Here is a 20,289-nt window from a genome sequence, read left to right as displayed (position 1 = left end):
TGGGTCCCAGAACATTGCTTATGCACTTACTTGCCAAAAGATTTGTACAAGGTTTTATACTCTGGTAAATGATGCCAAAGTTTGTTTTCTGTGGTGTTTGTCAAATGTTCTATGTATAATCAACTGTCTGTAACATGCTGTTTCCTTCCTCTGCAGATGTAGCTGCTTTCCTAAATCTGTCTGTCTTTCTTTAGGTTAGCTGTATGTCTGTAAAAGTATGTTAAATTACTCTATCAGACACTTGTCTGTTTTTTGATGTAGAAACAACTTTGTAGCACCTTGTTTTGAGGTTTGCTGCATTTGTTGCTGCACTTTGTGCATTCTGAACATGAATGTAACATTAGATATTAAGTCATTGTTATAAGGGGTTGAATTTAAATCCTGTAAGTCAAATTGAAAGGGTGTTATTAAGTGTGCCTTTATTTTGCATGAAAATAAAAAGAATTATACATAAAGAATTTCTGTAATCTGGCTCATTGAATATTTTATATTTTTAAAAAACCTAACTTTTTTTGGCATAAATATTTGTGTAAATACTGGGTTAACTTTTTGAAAGCCCATTACAGATTAAATAGAAAAGATTGTTGTGAATGTTACAGACTATGCACAGTAACTCAAAGTCTAGATTTATTTCCCTTGTGGTTGGATAGCAAAAAATGTGATATGGAAAGCTTAATTTATGTTTTATTGTAGCCACTTTTGACAGCCCTCCATGGGTTATTGCTCTAGTAAAACAGGCAGCAAATCTGATGTTTTCCGTAGTCTTGATTAACAGTTTTTTTTGGGTATTGTAACTAGTAAATGTTTAAAGCAAAAGAAAAAAATTTTTTAATTTAAATTTTTAAATAAATTTAAATTAGATTGGCTTTTCACAATTTTATTTCACTCAGTCATACAATAAATGCTTAAATAAATAAATGAGAATTTTTTCTATAGAAAAATAATTCTACTTGTAGCCTATTCATGTTCTATTTTATATGTTATTGTGTTGTCTGCTACCATAATTGGCATATGTGAGAAATACAATTATGTTTTGAAATTATAGATTCAAATTTTTATTCTGAATGAGGTTTTCTTTTTTGATTTTTTAAAAATCTGCTTTTATTTTCTTTATATTTCTTGCCCTCCATTTTTTCTTATTATATCATAAACATTAGAAAAATGAGCTAAAAAGAATTTGATTAAAACAAATTAAGATCGTAAACAGTCAATAAAACTTATAGCAATGTTAATAGAAAAAGGATGAATTTTAATAGCTTGAAAAGTGTTATATCCTTCCTCCTCTTTGTTCAGAAAAGAAAAAGAAAACTGAAAGGATCTCATACTTAAATCTACACTACAGTGTCTCAGTTATCCTTGGATATATTATTACTGTTACATTGTTTCCATAACACACCTTTCTTTCAGATTTCACTGTTAGTACCTGCTAATTACATGCTTTATTGTAAGCTCAGCACTTCTATTTATTTTTAATTTGCATGCAGCCTGAAGCTCAGTCTTCAACTTTGAAATCACCCCCAACTGCAGGGAAGGTTTGAAAGACAACTTTACTGAAGGGACTGTCTATTCCCAGCATAGAGTGAGTTACTGGTTGGTGCTGAGCTTAAGGGGTCCAATTTGGAAACTAGATAGCTCCCTAGTTCTGCCAGTGATGGCTCTTGGTGGTGTGGTTTGACCATTTGGTTAAAGTGATTTCCCTAGCATAAGATAACTTATTTTTTATTTATTTTTATTTTATTTTTTTATCCTCACCCGAGGACACTTTTCCCATTTTTTGCACAGATAGAGTGGGAGGGAGAGAGAGGAAAAGAGAGAGAGAGAAACGTCGATGTGAAAGGGACACATTGAGTGGCTGCCACCCGCATGACCAACCAGGGCCGGAGACAAACTGCAACCGAGGTACATGCCCTTAGTGGGAACCGTACCCGGGTCTCTCCGGACCCCAGGCCGATGCTCTAACCGCTGAGCCAAACCGACCAGGGCAGATAACTTATTTTTTAAAACAAATAATGAAACCCATACCAAAGCTGCAACTTTGTGTTTTTAAAAGTTTATCTAACATTTTAAATTTTAATAGACGTTTCCTGATGTGAATAACTGAGAATTAAGTATTTTAAAAGTTTTTAAATTCTTGGACCTCAGCCCTGGCCGGTTTGGTTCAGCGGTTAGAGCGTCTGTCTGCGGTCCTGAGAGACCCGGGTTCGGTTCCCGCTAAGGGCGCGTACTTCGGTTGCAGTTTGTCCCCGGCCCTGGTTGGTTGTGCGGGTGGCAGCCACTCGATGTGTTCCTTTCACATCGATGTTTCTCTCTCTCTCTCTGTTCCTCTCTCTCCCTCCCACTCTACCTGAACAAAACAAACAAACAAAAAATGTAAAAAAAAAAAAAAAAAAAATTCTTGGACCTCAGTTCTGTTGTCAGAAAAGAAAAATTGTCTTCACAATTTTAAAGTTAATTTATGATATTTCTCGAGTGTTTTTACAAACTGCACAACTCTATTGGAATAGTATGTGATAGTCATATTTGATGTGCATTTTCTTACGGAAATTTGATTGGGAGCTAGCCTTATATTGCTACCTTCACCAAGACCTGTATTGGAAAATATGTGGCCATCTCTGTTTATATTAATGTCAAATTCCTCTTAATCATTATCTTGTGTAACATTGTGGAACACAATTTGAGACAGCACTCAAGCTTATTAAGGCCATGTCAACATGTTCTGTTAAAACTGAAAACAAATAGAGGAAAAATAGTGCCTTTCAGATAGAATTTTGCAATTTTCAGATCTCTTTCTTTCCACCTTAATGTTTAAGTTTCAAATGACCTTTTACTTCTAAGTTTGACATTCAGCTTTGACATGGTATGCAGTTATGAGTATGATAGCTATTTTGTATTCTGCAAAGAATTTAAAAGCATTTAGAGGCCTCAGGAAAAGACAGAGAATATTATTTGACCTAGAAAATTCTTTTACATATTAAATTAGAAGCCCATAGAACGATTTAAAAAGTATATTGTCACATTTCATCATTTAAAAAATGTACTAATAGACTTTATTGATACACTCAAATACATACTAATTCTTATAGTGATGTTTTTATTTTTAATTAATTGCCATATAATACAAGTTATAAAACATTTTATATGAAATCACTTCTGTTACCACAAACTCTAAAAATATTATGACTGGCATTTTTTCCCCCATTCAAGTTCTAAATTATAAAGAAAATGGCCCACATTTTGAAGAATAGGTATTCCAGGACTAGTCAAGAAAAGATGGGTCATTTATCCCAGGTTTTTGCCTGGGAAAATTCCAAGAGTATTTTCCAAATGTACAGGACTAACTTTTATAATTTATACAGTGGTATATAATAAGTATGTCTGCTTTTATTTATATTATTTAACAGTTAAGGAGAATTAATTCTTCCCTTACTCAGTATTCATCCTACTTCTTTTGGGTCCCCCATTGATTTTATTATCTGGCTGAGATCAACAAGCTTTTAGTCTGCTTTAATTCCTTAGATTCATCAATGTCCTTTCACATTAATAACTGTTACAGATAAAATTTATTTCTAAATCATGTATACTGCTAAAAGGTTGTTTTAAGAATAATTATTCTAATTGGCCTATTGTAGAAGAAGCAAAATAGAAGGGATGGGGCATTGTTATTGTAAATAATCTGAGTGTTCACTTTGGGTAAAGTGGAGAATTGGCATTGTTCTCAGGCAGTATTGTCCTCTGCAGTCTTCGGTCCTAATTCTCAGGGTGAGTGCTTTATACAACTTAAACCCAGAAATGAGCCAAAGGAATCTTTGAATATAAAATGTATGACTAAATATGTTGAAATTCTCTAAATGGGGTAGAGACTAGCTTTACCAAGAATTAATTTATTTATATGACTTATGTGTATTTCCATATCATGAAATAATTAGTATTTATTTCCTGTAAGACATCAGTTCTGTCTCTTGATTCTTCTCTAGTTGGTAGCTGGGTTTTAAAAAGATTCTCAGTAGCCTTTTATCTGTCTTTACTTGAGAATGCAGGTTGTTAGTACCTAAGGCGAATTTGAGTTCATGATTAAACTGAACATAAGTGAATTTTTTAAGGCTATAGATGTTAATATCTTTAGATATTTGGAATACCAGTGTTAGAATAGAAAGGAAGTTCCTAGTAGACAACAGGGGTCCTTTTAGCTTACTCACAAAGAACAAAGCTACAGAACTGTTCTGCTTAGAGTAACTCACCAAATTTACTGCCCTTAAATTTCATTGTAGCCATACCAACTTTTGCAGCTTATGTTTTGCCCTATGAATCAGAAGCAACAGGAAAAACATTGCTGACTTTTTCTAGTTTTAATCTTAGGGAACCAATTATTTCAGACACGAGAGTGAAGAATCTCCTATTCTGCTACAATTCTACCATCATAATTTCACCCTGGAGAATTTCCTTGTGATTGTGATGGATATCTATAATAAACATGTTGGAAAATTCTAAGGACATCAGAATACTGAACTCAAGATGGATAATTAATACTGTAGTACATTTTCATAGGTGCTCAGGTGTCTGTGTTTACAGTAGTCTGTGTGTTCTGTGCTCTGAGCAATGTTGTCATAGTGCTGTGTGTAAACTGTGCTGTATCAGAAATTTGGGGATTGAATGGGGCTCTGATATGGGTACTATTACGTTAAATTGTAAATGATGATGTAGTATGGGGTACTGTGATATTTTAAGTGATCATTGCCTTTTCTGCTGTACAATATGACCCTTCTCATCTCTCTCATTCATTTTGCATGCCTCTGCTCACTTCTGTACAGCCACAGTTGAGGCTATTGAGGCTGAAAAAGGTATGATCAGAGTCCTTGCGCTGGGCAGAGATCTGTGGTGTGTGTGTGGGTGGGCATCAGAGAATGTCCTGTGGGTGTGTCTAACTCCTAACTTACACAGCCCAAGATGAATCAGACTCACTGACTCATCAAGTTTAAGTCACTTCTCTCTCTCTCTCTCTCTCTCTCTCTCTCTCAATCAATCAATCAATCAATCAATCATAAGGACTGATTTCCATAGTGACAGTCTGGTTTTTCCCCCCCTTTTTTTTTTAATTTATTTTTTATTTTTTTTATCCTCACCCGAGGATATTTTTCCATTTTTTGTACAGATAGAGTGTGAGGGAGAGAGAGAGGAAGAGAGAGAGAGTGAGAGAAACATCGACGTGAAGGGACACATCAAGTGGCTGCCACCCGCATGACCAACCAGGGCCGGAGACAAACTGCAACCGAAGTACGTGCCCTTAGCGGGAACCAAACCCGGGTCTCTCCGGACCGCAGGCCGACGCTCTAACCGCCGAGCCAAACCGGCCAGGGCTGGTTTTTCCCCTTTTATAGTATAGCATCCAGCTAGCTTTTAATGTTCCTGAATTCTTTAGAGTATAGCATTTTCTGCTATAATATTATAGCATTTAAAGATCTATTCCATATTTTGTATGATTTTGTGCTACTCAGATTTTTTTTTCCTAAGTTAAAACCCACTCTAGACATAGGTTTGAGTTTGTTTTTATTCATTTTCAGTAATTCACCTGAGAGTGCAAAAGCTATCACTATGATTTTTTGTTTTTGTTTTTGTTGTAGTTTGGGCTAGTGTTTGCTGATAATACTACACTCATGTATATGAAGTATTGGCTTAATATTACACATTGCTAAATGTTTTGCTGCCCAACCATTTATTTGGTTCACATGCACAGACTCTGAATCCTAGGGATTACACATATTAAAGCAACCAGATTATAATCAGTAGTATAGACATTTTTTTCTATGTGCATTTTAATAGGATATATCATTCCAGATGAAGTAAATGAGAAACTATAACAATTAGAGGAGAATTACCATTTATTTTGGTGTGGGTTTCTTAAGACCATGCAGTAAATGGCCAGTAAGTTAAAGATGACATCTCCTAAAATATGAAACTATAAATACTTTTTTTTTTTTAATGAGCCAAACACAGATCTAACTCCTGGAGGCATTTTCCACCCTTTTCTCTTCATATTGATGGTGATAAAGTGATGATACCTTGACCTCCAAGATAGTTCTGATCTGCTAAATTTTAACTTTATCTTTCTCCTCTCAAGCTCTTGGTACAGATTTATATGTCAAGGATTAACCTTCTTTAGCCTCCTCACTTGCCCCTATTCTTGATGCTGCCTTACTGTGATAGTCACTGGTGATCTTGGGGTCTGAGGTAGGAAATAAACTGGTGTAGTAAAAGTCAAACTGAGACCCTGAGACCATTACCTGGAGGTTGATTTTGGGGACAGGGGAGGGTTATTTTGATGTTTTTTTTAAAAAAAGGCAACACTAACACTTGTCATTTATGATGCTGTCATGTTTATATTTAGGTTTAAACATTTCACATTTTAAGGGGAAGTCTGGAATGGGGATAGGATTCAGCTAAAATAAGATTTAAATATTGCTACATACAGCTAATGTCATCTTAAAAATCATTATGTTTTTGAAATCTCAAAAATGTTTTTCAATTACTGACTTATCAAATTTGCATTTTGTTAAGCAATACGAGGATTCTCTCCACCACATAGAATCTGCAGTTTTGAAGAGGCAAAGGGTTTGGATAGGATCAATGAGAGAATGCCACCCCGGAAAGATGCTGTACAGCCAGATGGTTTCAATTCTCTGAACACCGCACATGCCACTGAGAACCACGGGACTGGCAACCATGGTGCCCAGTGACCCACGGCTTCCCAGGGACTCTCACATCTCAGGCCCCAAATGGACAGATTACCCGAGGAGCTGCAGGGGTCGGCCAAGCTGACTGTAAATGTCACGGTCCCTCTGGAGAAATCATTGTGCTTTTGAGACCTCAGACTCCTTCACTGATGGAGGCTTGAGGGCACTGGGACATGTTGTGCTATCTGATAAGATTGGGTCATCGCTGCCAAGGTGGAGAGCAGTGAGCAAGGGGCTTGGGGCAATTACCAGTGGAGGGCCACTGCACCTCCATTTATGCTTGTGGTTCACACATTTAAGTTTACAAATGAAATTTCTTTTTTCCTTCAGTAGAATTAGATTTTGTTTTTCAACCATGACTTCAAATGCAATCCTAAGAGCTAATGTGGTCTTTTCCCCCATGAAATGTCTTTAAAGGGTGAACTAGCATGGTCTTAAAATACATTTCTGAGGTTACTAAGTTGTATTTTGAATTATGGGCTGAGAAATGCTGAGAAACCCAGTTGGCATTTATACAGAATGCTGACCTCAGGTCTATAGTTCTTAAATGTGGCTAATTCTGTAATATAGTTTTGGTATTTTTAAATTATGAATGCACAATCTATTTCTAGATAGACTGTTACTTGAACACAAATCCAAAAACTAATTTAGAATCTTTTTGCCCAGATCTTTTGAGATTTACACCCCAGAGATTTAAGAAGGAAACCTCTTAAATTTCAAAATTATACAGAATTACAGAATTACTCATTTAAGATATATTAAAAAAGAAATTTGTACATTGTCAAAGTAAATTTTAATTCAAATCATGTCTGTAAAACTTGACGTATTTTGTGTATGCATGTTTTCATTTTGCAAATATTTAATATATAGACCTATGTACAGGTACAACATGTGTAAGTTACCTAGATGTTATGAGGAATTTTAGTTTATTGTGAGTACTCAAATTGCTTAAATAGACACCAGGGTGATTTGCTGCTGGCTTTCTATCATTTTTATGTTTTGATGCAAAGGAAATTTTAAAATGTTCTGGAAGTGTTTTTGATTAAACATTGCCACATAGAAGCAACAATGGTTCTATTCAATCATTCAGTTGTTAGTGGAGGCATAAAAGGCAAGACTGCATGTTGAATATTTTCTTTGGATAGTCAGAACTGCTTAAACTAAATGGAACCATGTGCTAATTTTTCACAATTATTGACCTGTATTGATTGCCACTGTAGTTTGGTATTTCCCTTTACTTTGGTGGCCTGCTTCCCTCATGCCCTGGAATACAACTCAGAGCTCCAGGCAGCGGAACCATCTATTGTTTTGTTTGCCAGAAAGTGCACCCTGTATGGTCTCCTGTCTAAGTTGGAAATATTATGCATGTACAGGACTATCTGAGTATTTTATAAACAGTAGCACACAATAAATTCCATGCATGGGCCGCTGCTCCTATCTCTGTGTTGGGTTTTATTTGGCTATACTCTGATTTGACCTTCTCATGCATAGCAGAAAATCCTGTTAATAGAACTGGAACATATACTTACTTCAGAGAAGATTATCTCATGGATAGTTCATGGTAATTTGATGAATTAAATTCTTGCCTTTATAAATTTTGCGCTTTTTTTCTTTATTGATTTTAGAGAAAGAGGAAGGGAGAGGGAGAGAGAAACCTCGATGAGAGAGATCATCGATTGGCTGCCTCCTCCATGCCCCCCACTGGGGATTTGGCCCACTCCTGGACATGTGCCCTGACCAGGAATCAAACCAGTGACCTCTTGGTGCATGGGTGGATGCTCAACCACTGAGCCACACTGGCCAGACAAATTTTGCTCTTTTAAAAACTTGAGTTACACTTGTTTTGCATGAGCAATAGTAACTGAGCACTAGAGAACGGGGTGCCTATAATATATAGATAGGCCATCTAAATCGAATATTTAAAATCACTGTTTCACTTAACATTTAATTGAAAGAAAATCTTATTGTCTAAAATTTTGTTACAGTAGTATTAGAAATTTATTGGTTGTATTAACAATAAGAAAAAAAGATATTAGTGATATTGCATTGTCCTGCCATCATGTCCTTTCTTCTTTTGCCATAATCAAAATTAGTATAGAATTTTGAAAATTGAGGGAAATTAGGATATTGCTCAAAATTTTTGTTGTTGGTGTTAATCCTCACCTGAGGATATTTTTTCCATTGATTTTAGAGAGAGTGGAAGGGAAGGAGGGGGAGAAAGAGAGGGAGGAAGAGAGAGAAAAAAAGAGAGAGAGAGAGAGAAACAAAATATGAGAGAGACACATCAATTGGTTGCTTCCTGCATGCACTCTGACCAGGCCGGGGATAGAACCTGTATTACGTGCCCTTGACCAGGAACCAAACTTGCGACCCGTTGGTGCACAGGCCAGTGTTTTAACCACTGAGCAACACTGGCCAAGGATTGCTCAACATTTTATAATAATATAATCATGTATCAGCTTTAATTACAGTTTTCAACAATAATTATAATGATACACATTATAAAGCATTAATTTAAATAAAAATGTATATGCTTGCCTATTTGTAGGTGGCAAACAAACTCAAATTGTTGACTATTACAACTTCTTTTTCTTTATTGGGGTTACATTGGTTAATAAAATTATATAGGCTTCAGGTGTACAATTCTATAATACATCATCTGTATATTGTGTGTTCACCACCCCAAGTCAAGTCTCCTGTCACCATTTATCCTCTCTGTACCCTCTTCTACCTCCTCCACCCCCGTTTTCCTCTGGTGATCATCATACTCCTCCAACAGCTGTCAGTCTGTTCTCTCTGACTCTCTGTTGTTAGTTTATTTTGTTCATTAGATTCCATGCATGAGTGAAATCATATGGTACTTATCTTTCTCTGACTGGTTTATTTCACTTCACATAATGCTTTCCAGGTTCATCCATGCTGTCACAAAGGGTAAGATTTTTTTCTTTTTTATGACCAAGTAGTATTCCACTGTGTAAATGTACCACTGCTTTTTATTTTTTCTATCCCCTCATCTACTGACAGACACTATGGCTGTTTCCAGATTTTGGCTATTGTAAATAATGTTGGAATGAACATAAGGGTGTAAAAAGTCTTTTTTTTTTTTCCTTTTGTTGTTGTTGTTAATCCTCACCTGAGGATATTTTTCCATTGATGTTTTTAGGTAAAGTGGAAGGGAGGGAGGGAAAGAGAGAGAGAGAGGAACATCAATGTGAGAGAGATACATCAATTGGTTGCTTACAGATGACCCTAACTGGGGCCAGGGATTGAAACTGGAACCCAGGTACATGCCTTTGACTAGGAATCGAACCCGTGACCATTCAGTCCTTGGGCTGATACTCTAACCACCTAGTCAAACTGGCCAGGGCTGCATATATTCTTTTGAATTAGTGTTTTAGGTTTCTTTGTATATATTCCCAGAAGTGGAATCGCTGGATCATAAGGCAGTTCCATTTTTAACTTTTTGAGGTCACACCATACTGCTTTCCACAGTGGTTGCACCAGTCTGCATTCCCACTAACAGCATGAGGGTTCCCTTTATTCGACATTCTGCCAACACTTATTTTTTGTTGATTTATTGATGATAGCCATTCTGACAGGTGTGAGGTGATTATCACATTGTGGTTTTAATTTGCATTTCTGTGATGATTTGTGACATTGAACATCTTTTCATATGCCTGTTGGCCATCTGTATGTCCTCATTGGAGAAGTATCTATTCAGGTCTTTTGCCCATCTTTTAATTGGTTGTTTTTTGGTTTTTTTTTTGGTGTTGAGTTGTATAAGTTCTTTGTAAATTTCAGATATTAACCCATTATCAGATGTATCATTGGTGAATATGCTTTCCCATTCAGTGTGTTGTTTTTTCATTTTGTGAATGGTTTCTTTTGCTATGCAAAAACTTTTTAGTTTGATGAAGTCCTAGTTGTTTATTTTTCCTTTTGTTTCCCTTGCTTGACGCAATATATCAGAAAAAATATTGCTAAGAGAAGTTTTCAAAATTTTACTGCCTATGTTTTCTTCTAGGATTTTTATGGTTTTGAGTCTAACATTTAAGTCTTTAATTATTTTTAGTTTATTCTTGTGTATGGTGTAAGACGGTGGTCTAATTTTATTTGTTTGCATGTATCTGTCCAATTTTTCCAATACTATTTACGGAATAGACTATCTCTATCCCATTGTATGTTCTTGCCTCCTTCGTAAAATATTAATTTACTGTAAAGGCATAGGTTTATTTCTGGGCTCTATTCTGTTGCATTGATCTATATGTTCGTTTTTGTGCCAGTACCATGCAGTTTTGATTACTATGGCCTTGTAGTATAGTTTAATATCAGGTAGCGTGATTCCTCCAACTTAGTTCTTTCTCAAGATTTCTGTGGCCATTTGGGGTCATTTGTGGTTCTATACGAATTTTTAGAATATTTGTTCTAGTTTTGTGAAATACACCATTGGTATCTTGATAGGAATTGTATTGAATCTATAGAATGCTTTGGGTAGTATGGGCATTTTAATGATGTTAAATTCTTTCTATCCATGAACATGGTATATGCTTCCACTTATTTGTATTTTCTTCAGTTTCTTTTTTTTTTTATTCTAATTTTTTTAAATTAATTATTTTATTTTTGTTACAGATGTTTCACCTTTCCCCCTCACTGATTCCCCCCTCCTTCTCCCTCCCTGCCCTGTCTCCAGCTTTGTTGTCCATGTCCATTGTTCATGCATACATGCATATAAGTTCTGTGGTTTATCTCTCCCGCACCACCCCCTCTTCTGGGGATTGTCAGTCTGTACCCCACTTCCACGTCTCTGGGACTATCCCATTTCTCAGACTTTATGTTCATTAAATTCCACAAATAAGTGAGATCATATGATAGTTGCCTTTCTCTGTTTGGCTTGTTTCGCTTAGGATAATACTTTCCAGCTAGGTCCCTCCATGTCGTCTCAAAGGATAAGAGATCTTTCTTTCTTACAGCTGCATAGTACTCCATTGTGTATATGTACCACTGGTTTTTTGTTTTTTTTTTTAATCCTCACCCGAGGACATTTTTCCATTTTTTCAACAGATAGAGTGGGAGGGAGAGAGAGGAAGAGAGAGAGAAAGAGAAACATCAATGTGAAAGGGACACATTGAGTGGCTGCCACCCGCACGACCAACCAGGGCAAGGGACAAACTGCAACCGAGGTACATGCTCTTAGCGGGAACCGAACCCGAGTCTCTCCGGACCGCAGGCCGATGCTCTAACTACTGAGCAAAACCGGCCAGGGCACCACTGCTTTTTTATCCGTTCGTCTACTGATGGACACTCAGGCTGTTTCCAGATCTTAGCTATTGTGAATAGTGCTGCTACAAATATGGGGGTACATATATTCTTTCTGATTGGTGTTTCAGGCTTCTTAGGGTATATTCCTAGAAGTGGGATCACTGGGTCAAATGGAAGTTCAATTTTTAATTTTTTGAGGTAACACCATATCGTTTTCCATAGTGGCTGCACCAGTCTGCATTCCCACCAGCAGTGTACTAGAGTCCCCTTTTCTCCACACCCTTGCCAACACTTGTTGTTTGATGATTTGTTGATGGCGGCCATTCTGACAGGTATGAGGTGATACCTCATTGTTGTTTTAATTTGCATCTCTCTGATGATTAGTGATGATGCGCATTTCGTCATATGTCTCTTAGCCATTTGTATGTCCTGTTTGGAGAGGTGTCTATTCAGTTCTTCTGCCCATTTTTTAATTGTGTTCTTTGTCTTCCTTTTGTTGAGTTGTATGAGCACTCTATATATATTGGAAATTAACCCCTTATCTGATATATCATTGGCAGTTATGCTCTCCCAGACAGTGGGTAGCCTTTCCATTTTGATGATTGTATCTTTCGCTATGCAGAAGCTTTTGAGTTTGATGAGTCCTGTGTGTTCATTTTCCCCTTTGTTTCTGTTGCCTTAGGGGATGTATCCGTGAAAATTCTGCTGCGTATGATGTCTGAAATTTGTTGCCTACATTTTCCTCTAGGATTTTTATAGATTCATGTGTCACATTTAAGTTTTTTATCCATTTTGAGTTTATTCTTGTGTAGGGTGTAAGTTGATAGTCTAGTTTCATTTTTTTGCATGTAGCTGTCCAATTTTTCCAACACCATTTATTAAAGAGGTGGTCCTTACTCCACTGTATGCTCTTGCCACCTTTGTCCAATATTAATTGAGCATATTGCCTTGGGTTTGTTTCTGGATTCTCTGTTCTGTTCCACTGATCTATATGCCTGTTCTTGTGCCAGTACCAGGCTGTTTTGATTACAGTGGCTTTGTAGTATAACCTGAAATCTGGTAATGTGATTTCTCCAACTTCATTCTTCTTTTTCAAGATTGCTGTGGCTATTTGAGGTCTTTTTTCGTTCCATATGAACTTTTGAAGTATTTGTTCTAGTTCTGTGAAGTATGTCGTTGGTATTTTGATGGGGATTGCATTGAATCTACAGAGTGCTTTGGGTAGTATGGACATTTTAATGATGTTAATTCTTCCAATCCATGAACAGGGTATGTGCTTCCACTTTTTTATATCTTCCTCTATTTCTTTTTTCTTTTTTTTTTATCCTCACCCGAGGACACTTTTCCATTTTTTGTACAGATAGAGTGGGAGGGAGAGGAAGAGAGAGAGAGAGAAACATCGACGTGAAAGGGACACATCGAGTGGCTGCCACCTGCACAACCAACCAGGGCTGGGGACAAACTGCAACCGAGGTACATGCCCTTAGCGGGAACCGAACCCAGGTCTCTCCGGACCGCAGGCCGATGCTCTAACCACTGAGCAGAACCGGCCAGGGCCTTCTATTTCTTTTTTCAATGACTTGTAGTTTTCTGCAAATAGGTCCTTTATTTCTTTGGTTAAGTTTATTCTTAGGTATCTTAATTTTTTTTGCCACAAGGGTAAATGGGATTGTTTTCTTAGTTTATCTTTCTGTGAGTTCATCATTGGTGTATAAGAATGCCGTCGATTTCTTGACGTTAATTTTGTATCCTGCTACTTTGCCAAATTCATTTATTGAGTCTAGTAGATTTTTGATGGAGTCTTTGGGGTTTTCTGCGTATAGTATCATGTCATCTGCAAATAATGACAGTTTCACTTCCTCCTTTCCTATTTTGATCCCTTTTATTTTTTCTTCCTGTCGGCTTGCTGTGGCTAAGACTTCTAGTACTGTGTTAAATAAGAGTGGCGAAAGTGGGCATCCTTGCCTTGTTCCTGTTCTTAAGGGAAATGCTTTTAGTTTTTGCCCATTGAATATGATGTTGGCTGTAGGTCTTTCATGTATGGCCTTTATTATGTCGAGATATGATCCCTCTATTCCCACATTGCTGAGCATTTTTATCAGAAATGGATGCTGGATTTTGTTGAAGGCTTTTTCAGCATCTATTGATATGATCATGTTGTTTTTATTCTTCATTTTATTTATGTGGTGTATCACGTTTATTGATTTGCGAATATTGTACCAGCCTTGCATCCTGGGATGAATCCCACTTGTTCATGGTGCATACTTTTTTTGATGTATTGCTGGATCCGATTTGCTAGTATTTTGTTCAGGCTTTTGGCATCTATGTTCATCAGGGATATTGGCCTATAGTTTTCTTTCTTTGTAGTGTCTTTTTCTGGTTTTGGAATTAGAATTATGCTGGCCTCATAGAACGAGTTTGGAAGTCTTCCTTCTTCTTGAATTTTTTGAAATAGTTTGAGGAGAATGGGTGTTAGTTCTTCTTTGAATGTTTGGTAAAACTCTCCCGTGAAGCCATCCGGGCTTGGGCTTTTGTTTGCTGGGAGAGTCTTGATTACATCTTCAATTTCTTCTGTTGTTATTGACCTGTTCAAGTTTTCTCTCTCTTCCGGGTCCAGTTTTGGGAGACTGTGTGTTTCTAGAAATTTGTCCATATGCTTAGGTTGTCGAATTTGTTGCCATACAATTGTTCATAGAAGTTGTTAACGATCTTTTGTATTTCTGTGGTGTCAGTTGTTACTTCTCTTTCATTTCTGATTTTGTATATTTGGGTTCTCTCTCTTTGTTTCTTGGTGAGTCTAGCTAAGGGTCCATCAATCTTGTTTATCTGTTTGAAAAACCAGCTCTTTGTTTCATTGATCCTTTGAATTGTTTTTCTGGACTCTATGTCATTTATTTCTGCTCTGATCTTAACTATTTCCTTCCTTCTATGTGCCCTGGGGTTTTCTTTTTGTTTGCTTTCTAATTCTTTAAGTTGTGAGGTTATATAGTCTATTAGAGATTTTTCTTGTTTCTTGAGGTAAGCCTGTAGTGCTATGAACTTCCCTCTCAGAACTGCTTTCGCTGCATCCCATAGATTTTGTGTTGTTGTGTCTTCATTTTCATTGGTTTCCAGGAAGTTTTTAATTTCTTCCTTGATCTCCGCGGTAACCCATTCATTGTTTAATAACATGCTATTTAGCTTCCATGTGTTCAAATATCTTTGCATGTTCTTCTTGCCATTGATTTCTAGTTTCATGCCATTGTGATCTGAGAAGATGCTTGATATGATTTCAGTCTTCTTGTACTTGTAGAGACTTAGTTTCTGTCCTAACCTGTGGTCTATCTTTGAGAATGTCCCATGTGAGGAATGTGAATTCTGTAGTTTTGGGGTGTAATTCTCTGTACATATCTATTAAATTCATTTGGCCTAGTGCTTCATTTAGAGTCTCTGTTTCCTTGCTAATTTTTTTTGTCTAGAGGATCTATCCAGTGATGTCAGCGGGGTGTTGAAGTCCCCTGCTATGATTGTATTGCTATTGATTTCTCCTTTGAAGTCCTCCAGAAGATTTTTAATGTATTTTGGTGCTCCTATATTGGGTGCATATATGTTTATCAAGGTTATATCTTCCTGTTGGATAGATCTTTTCAACATTATGTAGTGGCCTTCTTTGTCTCTAGTTCCGGCCTTCATTTTGTAATCTGTTTGATCAGATATGAGTATTGCTACCCCAGCTTTTTTTTCCTGTCTGTTTGCTTGGAAGATTTTTTTCCATACCTTCACTTTCAACCTATGTGAGTCTTTTACACATAGATGAGTCATGCTTTCTTATCCAATCAGCTACTCTGTGTCTTTTTATGGGAGCATTCAGTCCATTTACATTTAAGGTGATTATTGATATGTACTTATTTATTGCCATTTTTGTTTGGTGTGGTTATATTTTTCTTCCTATTTCCCCTGCTAATTACAGCAGTCCTTTTAACATTTTTTTTTTTTATCCTCACCCGAGGACATTTTTCCATTTCTTGTACAGATAGAGTAGGAGGGAGAGAGAGGAAGGGAGAGAGAGAGAGAAACATCGACGTGAAGGGACACATCGAGTGGCTGCCACCTGCACGACCAACCAGGGCCAGGGACAAACTGCAACCGATGTACTTGCCCTTAGCGGGAACCGAACCCGGGTCTCTCCGGACCGCAGGCAGATGCTCTAACCGCTGAGCCAAACCGGCCAGGTCCCTTTTAACATTTCTTATAGTGCTGGTTTGGTGCTAATGTATTCCTTTAGTCTTTTTTTGTCTGGGAAGCTCTTTATTTGGCCTTCTATTTTGAAGGATAGCCTTGCTGGGTAGAGTAGTCTTGGATTCAGATTCTTGTTTTTCATGACCTTGGTTACCACATGCCATTTTCTTCTGGCCTGTAGTGTTTCTGTTGAGAAGTAAGCTGAGAGCCTTATGGGGGTTCCTTTGTCGGTAACCTGTTGCTTATCTCTTGCTGCTTTTAGGATTCTCTCTTTGTCTTTAATTTTTGGCACTTTGATTACTATGTGTCTTGGTGTGGGCCTGTGTGGGTTCTCCTTACTTGTGGTTCTCTGTGCTTCTTGAACTTAAATGCCTTCTTCCTTTATCAAATTAGGGAAGTTTTTTGTCATTATTTCTTCAAAAAATTTTCTAACCTTTCCTCATTTTCTTCTTCTTTGGGGACTCCTATATGCGAATGTTATTACGCTTCCAGTTGTCCCACAGTTCTCTTAAGCTGTTTTCCTGTTTTTTAATTATTTTTTTCCTTTTGGTTTTCTGATTGGTTGATTTTTTCTACCCTTTCTTCTAATTCACTGATCCGGTCCTCAGCTTCCTCTACACTCCTATTTTGACTTTCCACTGTGTTCTTTATTTCTGATATGTCATTCTTCATTTCTTCTTGGTGGATTTTAATTTTCAACTGCTTGATTTTCAACATTTCTATGTCTTTACTCATGGTGCTCATGTCCTTACACATGCTGTTGAGCTTCCTCAAGATCATGGCTCTGAATTCTAGCTCTGTTAACTTGATTAACTGCTCCACATTTATCTCATCTTCGGTAGAGGTCTCTTGATCTTTCATTTGGCTTTTGTTTTTTTGTTTCACCATTTTGGCTATCACAGTGTTCTTTGGAGCCTGCCAAATTTTCCCTGTGGTGTTGGTGTTCTGCTGTTTGTGGCTCCCTCTCCTGGATTTGGAAGAGCAAGGGAGGACCCACGTTAAACACCACTGTCAAGTTTTACTTTCCTGGTTAGAGTTGCTAGCCCAGGAATGGTACAGTTATCCTCTAGTTCTTTGCCTGGAGGCTATCAGTAGCAGTTACTTTAAGAGCCTTGGTTTCTCATTTGAATGAAAAACTCCCTCAGGTGCTCAGCGTAAGGGGATTTCCTGAGGGTGGGGCAGATACTGGTTGCTAATGAGCTTCAATTTGCATTTCATTGGCCCACCTGGGTGAGGTTGAATCTCCAAGGGACGGGCCTCCGCCTCTCTCCAGAGCCCTGGGAAGGAGTAAGATGGCCACTATCCTTCATGGCTACAACTCAGCAAAAGCTCTGAGTGCCCTCCAAATCCCGAGTGTCCCCACACAGTTCCAGTCCAGAGTGCCCTCTGTCTACCGGAGCCCAAGGTGAGTGGTTGTGGCTATTTTAGCGTCTGTCCTGGCTCTGGGCTGTGGAGCTGCTTGGGAGTTTAACTCAAGGGCTATGCTCAGGGCTAAGGCCCCCTCTTGCGCCTCTGCAATCCTACCAGGATCAAGTCAGTGACCTCGATTATATGATCCTCGCAAGCTGCCTTTCAGTTGCTTTTTCCCGACGATTTGTCTTTATTTTAGTTGTAATTTCAGTTTGGTCCTGGGAGATGGTCTGTGTAGCTTCCATTCACTCTGCTGCCATTTTGGGATTCGGGGCTTATTCTCTTTTTTTTTTTTTAATTTTATTTATTTATTTATTTTTTTTATCCTCACCCGAGGATATTTTTCCATTTTTTGTACAGAAAGAGTGGGAGGGAGAGAGAGGGAGAGAGAGAGGGGAAGGGAGAGAGAGAGAGAAACATTGACGTGAAGGGACACATCGAGTGGCTTCCACCCGCACGACCAACCAGGGCCGGGGACAAACTGCAACCGAAGTACGTGCCCTTAGCAGGAACCGAACCCGGGTCTCTCCAGACCGCAGGCCGACGCTCTAACCGCTGAGCCAAACTGGCCAGGGCGGGGCTTATTCTCTTATCCATTCAGCTACCCTGTGTCTTTTGATTGAAGCATTTAATCCATTTACTTTTATTTTTTACTTTTTTTTCCCTTTATTGATTTTAGAGAGAGAGGAAGTGAGAGGGAGAGAGAGAGAGATACATTGATGAGAGAGAACATCAATTGGTTGCCTCCTGTACGCCCTCCACTGGGGATTGGGCCCACAACCTGGGCATGTGTCCTGACTGGGAATCTAACTGGTGACCTCTTGGTACATGGGTTGATGTTCAGCCACAGCCTCACCTGCCGGATTCTATTTACATTTTAAATGATTATTGATAGATACATGTTTATTGCTCTTTTATTCTTTTAACTTTGTTTCCCATTTTTGTTTTGTTTTTTAATTCTCACCCAAGGATATTTTTCTACTGATTTTCAGATAGAGTGGGAGGGGGGAGAGAGAGAGAAACATCGATGTGAGAGAGACACAATGATTGTTTGCCTCTCACACAATGCCAACCGGGGCTAGAGATTGAACCATAACCAGGGTAGTGCTGTTGACCAGAATCAAACCCCCATCTCATTGGTCCACAGGATTTAACTCTAACCACTGAACCAAACCGGCCAGGGTTCGTTTTATTTGTTTGTTTCCTTCTTCTCTCCCTTTTCCTCCTTCACCTCCTCCTTCTCGCACTCCTTATCCTTCTTCTCTTCCTCTTCTCCTTCCTTCTTCTCCCTCTCCCTCTTCCTCTTTATCATCTTCTTTCTCTTCTTCTTAAAGCAGCCCCTTTAACATGTTCTGTAATACTGGTTTGGTGGTAACAAATTCCCTTAGCTTTTTCTTGTCTGGGAAGCTCTTTATTTCTACTTCAATTTTAAATGATAGCTTTGCTGGGTAAACTGTAGTCTTCGTTATAGGTCCTTGCCTTTCATCACTTTGAATATTTCTTGCCAATCTCTTATGGCCTGAAATGGTTTTGTTGAGAAATCAGCTGACAGTCTTACGGGAGCTCCCTTGTAGATAACTAATTGTCTTTCTCTTGATGCTTTTAAGATTCTCTCTTTGTTTTTAATCTTTTGCATTTGAAATGTTGTATGTTGGGGTGGGCCTCTTTGGATTCATTTGTTTGGGACTTTCTGTGTTGCCTGGACTTGTATGAAATTTTCCTTCAACAGGTTAGTGAAGTTTTTGGTCATTATTTCTTCAACTAGGTTCTCAGTTCCTTGTTTTCTCTCTCTGCCTTCTAGTGCCCCTATGATGCAGATGTTGTGCTTCATGTTGTTTCAAAAGTCCCTTAAATGATCTTCACTTTTTTTTTTTTTTTTTTTTTATCCTCACCCGAGGATATTTTTCCATTTTTTTTGTACAGATAGAGTGGGAGGGAGAGAGAGTGAGAAACATCGACGTGAAGGGACACATCGAGTGGCTGCCACCCGCACGACCAACCAGGGCCGGGGACAAACTGCAACCGAAGTACGTGCCCTTAGCGGGAACCGAACCCGGGTCTCTCCGAACCGCAGGCCGACGCTCTAACCGCTGAGCCAAACTGGCCAGGGCTGATCTTCACTTTTTTTAAATTCTTTTTTCTTTTTGTTCTTCTGATTGAGTATATTTTTCTACCTTGTCTTCCAATTGCTGATTCAGTCTTCTGCTTCATCTAATCTACTGTTTATTTCTTCCAATGTATTCTTCATTTCAGGTACTGTATTCTTCATTTTTCACTATTCCTTTTTTATGATTTCTATGTCCTTTACCATGCTTTTGAACATTCTCATAACCATTAACTTTGAACTCTGTTATCTGATAAATTGCTTGCCTCCTGTTTTACTTAGCTTTTTCTGGAGATTTCTCCTGTTTTTTTGTTTTTTGTTTTTTTTTTATTTGGGGCCTGTTTCTTTGTCTCTCTATTTTAGCTGTCTCTTTGTGTTGGTTTCTATGTATTAGATAGATCTACCATGACTCCCAATCTTGGTGGAGTGTCTGTATGTAGGATGTGTCCTGTAGAGTTTGTGGTGCAGTCTCCTTGATCACCTGAGCTGGGTGCTCCAGGCATGTTCCTTGTGTGGGTTATGTGAACTCTCCTCTTGTAATTGAGTCTTGATTTCTATTGGCCCATTTGT

General features: G+C 38.0%; 2 protein-coding genes across 4 annotated transcripts in view; both read left to right on the top strand.

Moving 5' to 3' along the window:
- The window catches only part of PPP3CB (protein phosphatase 3 catalytic subunit beta), a 53,755-nt gene extending 45,590 nt beyond the window's left edge, over positions 1-8,165 (top strand). For 2 of the 3 annotated variants that reach the window (XM_036265008.1, XM_036265009.1), the window contains exons 13-14: positions 4,809-4,838; positions 6,553-8,165. In XM_036265008.1, coding sequence (XP_036120901.1) covers positions 4,809-4,838; positions 6,553-6,731 — 209 coding nt within the window. In that variant the 3' untranslated portion in view covers positions 6,732-8,165. Of the gene's footprint in view, positions 1-1,484; positions 1,505-4,808; positions 4,839-6,552 lie in introns of those variants that run through there. The other variant, XM_036265011.1, reaches the window with a different exon arrangement.
- Positions 8,166-9,635: 1,470 nt separating this feature from the next.
- MSS51 (MSS51 mitochondrial translational activator) overlaps positions 9,636-20,289 on the top strand; it is a 28,981-nt gene continuing 18,327 nt past the window's right edge. The window contains exon 1 of the mRNA XM_036265422.1: positions 9,636-9,659. The gene's annotated coding sequence lies outside the window, so the exon portion shown is untranslated. The remainder of the gene's footprint in view (positions 9,660-20,289) is intronic.

Source organism: Molossus molossus, unplaced genomic scaffold, assembly GCF_014108415.1.
Source record: "Molossus molossus isolate mMolMol1 unplaced genomic scaffold, mMolMol1.p scaffold_m16_p_17, whole genome shotgun sequence".
Lineage (NCBI taxonomy): Eukaryota > Metazoa > Chordata > Mammalia > Chiroptera > Molossidae > Molossus > Molossus molossus.
The sequence above is the reverse complement of the archived record's forward strand: the minus strand, read 5'-3'. Positions and strand labels throughout refer to the sequence as shown.